This window comes from Anolis carolinensis, unplaced genomic scaffold (assembly GCF_035594765.1).
Source record: "Anolis carolinensis isolate JA03-04 unplaced genomic scaffold, rAnoCar3.1.pri scaffold_10, whole genome shotgun sequence".
In the NCBI taxonomy this organism is placed as follows: Eukaryota; Metazoa; Chordata; class Lepidosauria; order Squamata; family Dactyloidae; genus Anolis; species Anolis carolinensis.
In genome coordinates this window covers 10,823,556-10,831,549 of record NW_026943821.1, presented here as the reverse complement: position 1 = coordinate 10,831,549, position 7,994 = coordinate 10,823,556, and the positions used below count along the sequence as shown (strand labels likewise).

Sequence of the window (7,994 nt, the reverse complement as noted above, 5' to 3'; positions counted from 1 at the left end):
TGTGAGCCAGAGCCAGGTCTTCTCCTTATCAGTTTTTCCTTCAATTTTGTCAAGGAACTTTCCATGCAATGTTTTGTTGTGCCAGCTGTTGGCTCTAGTTTGTAGTGCGGTTTTCTTGTACTGATTCTTTGTCTGCTGTGTTTTGAGGAGTTTCTGATTTTTGACTTCAACCAAAGCAGGTTCTTCACTTTGCTTTACATATTCTGCCAGGGCATGTTCTTCTTCTTTGACTGCTTGTTTTACTTGTAAGAGTCCTCTTCCCCCTGATCTTCTAGGCAGATATAGCCGGTCAACATCACTGCAGGGGTGCAGTGAATGGTCATGAGTTTTCTTGTTTTTCTGTCCAATTTGTCCAGTTCGCCTGACAGATTGGGGGTTGGATTGTGTTGTGGGGAGTGAAATCTCTCCCAATGCTTCCATCCTCGCATCCCAGCTGGGTCCTCCAAAGCCAGGGCTGGCGCTGATGCAAGAGGAGGCGGAGAGTGGAGATATTCCCATCCTGCACCGCGAGAGCGCTGTCCGCGGTGCTGAAGAGCATCCCTGGGCTGCATTGGCGGCGGCGGCTACCACTTTATGCACAGCGCCTTCTTCTTCTTCTTCCTCCTTCAAGTCGCACCTCGGGATCATGGGGCCCTGAAGAAGCCGAATCCCGAGAGGAGGAAGAGGGCCATGACTATGATGATGAGGATGGAGGACAAGAAGAAGACCAGCCCCTTCCACCGGAGCTGCCCGGAGGCCGGAGGAGGAGGAGGAGGAGGAGGAGGAGGAGGAGGAGGAGGAGGAGGAAGCGGCGCTGCTCCTTCTTCCCAGCTGGAGGCCAAGATCCAAGCGGCGGTGGAGTTCAAGGCCGAGGGCGCCCGCTGCTACAAGCAGAAGAAGTTCCGCGAGGCCATCGGGGAGTATCACCGCGCCCTCATGCAGCTCAAGGGCCTCCCGGGCGAAGGAGACGAGAAAGAAGGGCCGGCAGCGGAGAAGAAGAAGATCCTACTCGGCGGGGAGGCGAGTCTTCCTTGGAGAAGGCTCTCCGAGGAGCAGCGGGCCCTGGTCGAGAGCACCGAGATCGAGTGCTACAACAGCCTGACAGGTGAGACTCGCAGGCATGGGCAAACTCGGGCCTTCCTTCCAGGTGCTTTGGACTTCAACTCCCACCATTCCTCACAGCCTCAGGCCCCTTCGCTTAAGCGGCTGAGGGGGAAAAGGAAAGGATAGATTCCAGCTAGCCTTAAGCTTCTTCACTCATCGGCACCACCATGGCTCCATGCTACGGAATCGTGGGAATTGTAGTTTTACAAGGGCTTTCAACTTCTCTGCCCAAGAGGGCCAATGCCTCACCAAACTACAACTCCCATATTTCCATAGCATGGAGCCACTGCTATTAAAGTGGTGTCAAATGCATCAAGTAAATGCATCATTGGCCAGTTTGTTCCAGGGTGGCTCCTCCCTTCAAAAATCTACTCATAGTAAGGCTTGAGGGCTTGTAGAAGCATGACAGGCACCTATACCTACCTACCTTCCTTCCTTCCTTCCTTCCTTCCTTCCTTCCTTCCTTCCTTCCTTCCTTCCTTCCTTCCGTCCTTCCTTCCTTCCTTCCTTCCTTCCTTCCTTCCTTCCTTCCTTCCTTCCTTCCTTCCTTCCTCACTCCCTCCCTTTCATCCATCCATCCTCCCTCCCTCCCTCCCTGCCTGCCTGCTTTATTTATTTATTTATTTATTGCATTTATATCCCGCTCCTCTCACCCCGAAGGAGACTCAGGGCGGTTCACAACATAAGGCCCAGTTTGATGCCAGATAATACATACTTTTTTAAAAAACAAACAAACAAACCATATACATTAAAACCAAATACTTAAAAACATATAATCTTAGACAAGTTAATTGAAGCCACGCCATCCAAAGGCATATTCCATGAGCCATTCCGATCACAATTGCACTATTCCATGATTACTTATGGCATTGTGTGTTATTGTTCAAAGGCTTGGTCCCACAACCATGGCCCCCTCTCTTCCTTTCTCCCTTCCTCTTTCCTCCCTCCCTCCCTTCCTTCCTCTCATTCATTCTTCCTTTCTCCCTCCCTCCCTTCTTTCCTCTATCGTTTCCTACCTTCCTCCCTCCCACCCTTCCACCCATCCTTCCTTTCTTCCCTCTTTTCTCCCTTCCTTTCTTCTTTCTTTCCTTCTTATATCCCTTCCATCCTTCCTTCCTGCCTGCCTTCCTTCTTTCCTTCTTTTATCCTTTCCTTCCTTCCTTCCTTCCTTCCTTCCTTCCTTCCTTCCTTCCTTCCTTCCTCCCTCCCTCCCTCCCTCCCTCCCTCCCTCCCTCCCTTTCTGTCTTCCTGCCTCCTTCCCTTCCTTCCTCCATTTCATCCATCCATCCATCCATCCATCCATCCATCCATCCATCCATCCATCCAGCCTGCCTGCCTGCCTGCCTGCCTGCCTGCCTGCCTGCCTGCCTGCCTGCCTGCCTTCCTTCCTTCCTTCCTTCCTTCCTTCCTTCCTTCTTTTCTCCCTCCCTTTCACCCATCCTTCCTGCCTTCCTTCTTTTATCCCTCCCTCCCTTTTATCCTTCCTTCCTTCCTTCCTTCCTTCCTTCCTTCCTTCCTTCCTTCCTTCCTTCCTTCCTTCCTTCCTTCTTTTCTCCCTCTCTTTCATCCATCCTTCCTGCCTTCCTTCTTTTATCCCTCCCTCCCTTTTATCCTTCCTTCCTTCCTTCCTTCCTTCTTTTCTCCCTCCCTTTCATCCATCCTTCCTGCCTTCCTTCTTTTATCCCTCCCTCCCTTTTATCCTTCCTTCCTTCCTTCCTTCCTTCCTTTCTTCCTTCCTTCCTTCCTTCCTTCCTTCCTTCCTTCCTTCCTTCCTTCCTTCCTTCCTCTGCAGATCTGGATTTGCAACCTTAAGTGAACCTCCACAACTTCTGTTTGTTTTGCCTTTGCAAAATGGCACAGAAAGGCTTGCTTTGCACAGCATCAGAGGAAGGATGGGGAAAGGGCTATTTTGGTGATATCCCATGGATTTTGGAAGACTCCGATCAGGGATCTTTGGAAAAAAAAAAAAAGAACAAGAATCTGAAACCAGTCAGATTATCATCAATCAGATTTTGAGAGTGGATGGGAACATGGAATTTATATTGACTCGTATTCACGATTGCAGTTACAGATCCATAGTAATAAGACTGTGTAGTCTTCCTGTTAACCTATACAAATATCACCCCATCCCACCTTTTGAACCAAGTACCAGATCAGGAAAGGAATCCATTCAGTTTTTGATCATGGCATTAGGCAGGATTGTGTTTCCATCCCTTCCCATAAACAAACGAGGCATCAAGGATCAGAACCAGGACCTCTGTCACTGCTTCTTGTCATAATATCACTTGCTGGTGGAAATGAGTTGAGGCTCTTTGCAACTGAATTGGAAATCCAATGGATCTCTTTCTTCAGATCCAGTGGTCCATTTTAAAGGTAGGGTGGACTAGGAATGTTACTTATTAGCATAGACATAACTATCTAGTTGAATAAGGATTCCAACAATTTGTAATGGCAAATGGGACACACGTGGAAGGGTTGCCCCAGAGCCACTGAAGGAGATCCTTGCCTACTATGGGGTTCAAGAGTGGAGACAATGTATTTTAAATGCATCAGTATATTTAATGACCAAGTGTGAGTCCAGATCTCAGCATTACAGATGATCGATCTGACCCCAAAGCAAAGGCATACATGTTAGAACCAATAGCAGTTTTGGAAAATCTGCCTAACAACAGCATACAGTGGGAGGATACTAGACATACACCAGCCAATCCTGGAACACAAGCTACAAGGGGAAATGATCCAGCCGGACCCACATGTTGAAAATTATCCTTGCATTTCAAATTGTTATCGTAATGGGCTGAAAGTGCCACTTAGCTAGTGATAATGCCAACATGTTTGCTTTTTGTGGAGATTCCTGTGACCTAAATAACTTTGCAGCTTTTTAGTTTTTCCCCTTTGATTCCTCTTAGCATGGCTTGACCTTGTTTTAGCCTAATGCTCAAACTCTGACCTTGTCTTTCACCACCTTATGAAGTGAATAGGATAACACAGAGGAGGGCAATACTACTAAGTCTGATCCACTGCTGCAGGATGCCAAGCAAGTATTCAACAAGGGTCTGCACAGACATACAGTGCACAGAAGGTGCCCTGCTTTTGAAATGGCACCAGGCCCTGAGTAGATAAATATGGCTTTGCCACCTTTCTAGTTCACTGCAGCGCCTGCTTTGTGGTGCGGCTTGATTTCAGAACTGAAGGCCTTGGGCAAGCATGGGCAACTGAACAGTTGCTATATGCCAGTTTTCCACCCTCTGACCTCCTCTTTGATCACATCGTCTCCCCCCAATGCTTCCAAATACCTTGATCTTCCTTAAAGGCTTTCCCAAAACAGTGCCCATAATGGCACCCTTTCACTATCTTTGCTGGAGCTCCTGGTGGTGCAGTGTGCCAGCAGAACCACTGACCGATAGGTCAGTGGTTCAAATCCAGGGAGAGTGGGTGAGCTCCCTCTGTCAGCTCCAGCTCCCCATGTGGGGACATGAGAGAAGCATCCCACAAGGATGGTAAAATATCAAAAATCCGGGCGTCCCCTGTGCAACGTCCTTGCAGATGGTTGATTATTTCACACCAGAAGCGACTTGCAGTTTCTCAAGTCACTCCTGACATGGAAAAAAAAACCCTATCTTTACTTGAGTGAGTAGAAACCTTTTCGCTCTGGCAGGCCTTTGAGAATTGATTTTTTAAAGACAAATGGTCCTGTATAATGTTCTGGATTTTTTGTTGTTATTGTTATTTGTAGTAGAGCATGTGTTTAACTGGCTTCCATTTGTGATGGTTTAATTGCTTAAAACTTTTGTATTATTATTATTATTATTATTATTATTATTATTATTTATATGCTTGTTTTTCTCTCTGAACAACAACACAAAGAAACTGAATGCTGTCGATTTTTAAACTATGTTTATTTGAACTATTTTGAGATGGGTTGCTGTGCGTTTTCTGGGCTGTATGGTCATGTTCCGGAAGCATTCTCTCCTGATGCTTCTCCCACATCTATGGCAGGCATCCTCAGAGGTTATGAGGTCTGTTGAAAACTAGTCAAGTGGGGTTTATATATCTGTAGAATAATGTCCACGGTGGGAGAAAGAACTCATGTGTGTTGGAGGCAAGTGTGAATGTTGCCATTGACCACCTTGATTAGCATTGAATCAAGCAGCCTAACTGCTTCCTCCCTGAGGGAATCCTTTGTTGGAAGGTCCTGATTGTTTCTTGTCTGGAATTCCCATCTTCTGAGTGCTGTTCTTTATTTACTGTCCTGAGTAGCCAGATTTTGTTCATTTTCATGGTGTCCTCCTTCCTGTTGAAATGATCCGCATGGATGTGGATTTCAATGGCTTCTCTGAGTCGTCTGACATGGTGGATGTTAGAGTGGTCCAGCATTTCTGCGTTCTCAAAGAATATGCTGTGTCCAGGTTGGTTCATCGAGTGTTCTGCTATCATCAGGACAGTAAATATAGAACAACACTCAGAAAACAGGGGAATTCCAGACAGAAAACAATCAGGGCCATCTAACATCTTTCAACAGAGAATTCCCCCAGGCAGGAAGCAGCTAGGCTTTGGAGCTGCAAGGCCATTCAATGCTAATCAAGGTGGCTAACAAACATTTACACTTGTCTCAGGCAGACAAGAATTCTTTCTCCCACACTGGACATTCTACAGATATATAAACCCCACTTGCCTCCAACAGACAAGAGTTCTTTTTCCCACCCTGGACTATTATTCCACAGATATATAAACCCCACTTGCCTAGTTTCCAACAGACCTCACAACTTCTGAGGATGCCTGCCATAAATGTGGGTGAAACATCAGGAGAGAATGCTTCTGAAACATGGCCATACAGCCTAGAAAACTCACAGAAACCCATTGATTCTGGCTATGAAAGCCTTCAGCAACATATTTTAAGCTGTTTTGGGTCCCATATTGGAAACAAATAAAGACAACAGCAGCAATAATAATAACAATAGCAAATACTGGCATTAGAGCTGCATTCTGGTGACATTTACACATTACCATTGTTGGTCTTAAATTAATATAGTGTCTGAGTGGGCAGTGCATAGACCCATAGGAATTGGATTGGAAGGGGATTGGAATTGGGTTGAAAGTGGAATTGGAGTTGGAAAGCAGTACTATGAAAGGGCATATAGGATCCTTCTGTTCATCTTCTTTCCCTTCTGCTTGGGTCTCCCTTAGCTTGCCTGCTGCAGTCAGAGCTGGTGAACTATGAGCGCGTGCGGGAGTATTGCCTCAAGGTCCTTGCCAAGGAGAAGAGTAACTTCAAAGCCATGTACCGGGCCGGCATTGCCTTCTACCATCTTGGGGATTATGACAACGCCTTGCTCTATTTGAAAGAGGCCAAGAAGCGCGAACCTACAGGTGGGAGCATTGGTCAGGCATCCAAGGGTGAGAAGCAGAGGGAGAGGGACTTGAGCATCCCTTATCTAGAAGTCCAAAACACTCCAAAATCCACAATTGTCCACACCATGGATTGGATGACCCCTGTGGTCTCTTCCAGCTCCATGATTCTATAATTCTATTATTCTTTTCCTTCCTTTTCACAGACACCAATGTCCTGCGCTACATCCAGCTAACCGAGATCAAGATCAGCCGCTGCAACCAGCGGGAGAAGGAGGTGATTGTGTAGCGGCGTTGGACCTGCCTTGCCAGAGCTCTTCCCCCACCCCACTCAACCCACATGTCAGTGACAGACAGAGCCTTCTACACATGGTGCCAATTGTGCCCGGAATCCGCCCGCTGCCCTCCATGCTCCAGGAAGATGCCATCAGGTGCCCACCATGCCCTGGCAATGCCACAGCCAGAGAACTCCCAGCAGAGAGCAGCACTGCCCTCCGAAGCCAGTATGGCTCCTGGTCCTTTCGGCTGTGGGACGTGATAATGTAGCATTTCGCCAGAACACTGTTGGGGTTGCTTAATTTTTTTAAAGAAAAATAGATGAGAGAATTTTCCACGTGTGTGCCTCTAAGATTGGCCGAACAGAATAGGGTGGTGCAAAATAAGGTGGGCATTATTGGGACCACATGGAAGGCACATCAGGGGGGCCTCAGGGAGAGAGACTATGAAAAGCCAGATTCTTGAGGTCTTCCCAAACAGTGGGGAGTTATATACTACTCCAGACAATCACTCATGTTCGAGTATGGAGTAGAGCAGTGGTTCGCAACCTGGGATCCCCAGATGTTTTTGGCCTTCAACTCCCAGAAATCCTAACAGCTGGTAAACTGGCTGGGATTTCTGGGAGTTGTAGGACAAAAACATCTGGGGATCCCAGATTGAGAACCACTGCTTTAGAGTGTGACCAACTAATCCTAGCCAAGTCAACTCTTGGGGTTAATTTCTTTCCCAAGGTTTCTTGATGAAACAGCAGTTTGAATCATTCAGAAAAATCCATGAGAAATTCTTTCCATTCATATCCCCCCATGATATGCAGTATCATATCTGAAACATTTCAAAAATACTTTTAAATGGTTTTACTAGACTTATGTGCCAGAAAAGCAGCCTAGCAAGTCTAGAGAAAGAGGTGGTCTCCATAAACTCATCATACACTGGATCCATAAGTGATGGTAGAGACATCTTCTGGACCCACACTGTCTCTTACAGGTGGAAGGTGGTCATGACAAGAGTTTGCTTGGCTCTCATTCCTCTCGGCACGTTTATCCCTTTCATCCTGTATTTGTGCCTCTTCAAAATCTATAAAATCCAAAAAGCTGACCTCCAGTTAGAACACTTTAGGGCCAGGGCTTCCCAGTTCTCAATGTTTATGCCACTCTTTTTAAGGTTAGCTTTAAGCACCCAGTGGAGCAGCTGGATAAATCACTGAACTGCTGAATTTGCTGACCGAAAGCTTGGTGGTTTGAATTTGGGGAGCAGGGTGAGCTCCCGCTGTTAACCTCAGCTTCTGC

General features: G+C 46.8%; 1 protein-coding gene across 1 annotated transcript; it reads left to right on the top strand.

The window, feature by feature from the left end:
• The first annotated feature begins 487 nt into the window (after nucleotides 1-487).
• ttc9b (tetratricopeptide repeat domain 9B) lies at nucleotides 488-7,043 on the top strand. The gene is made up of 3 exons (XM_062962194.1): nucleotides 488-1,084; nucleotides 6,271-6,453; nucleotides 6,639-7,043. The coding sequence occupies exons 1-3, from the start codon at nucleotides 574-576 to the stop codon at nucleotides 6,719-6,721; spliced, it is 777 nt and encodes a 258-aa protein (XP_062818264.1). The 5' UTR covers nucleotides 488-573; the 3' UTR covers nucleotides 6,722-7,043.
• Nucleotides 7,044-7,994: the final 951 nt, after the last annotated feature.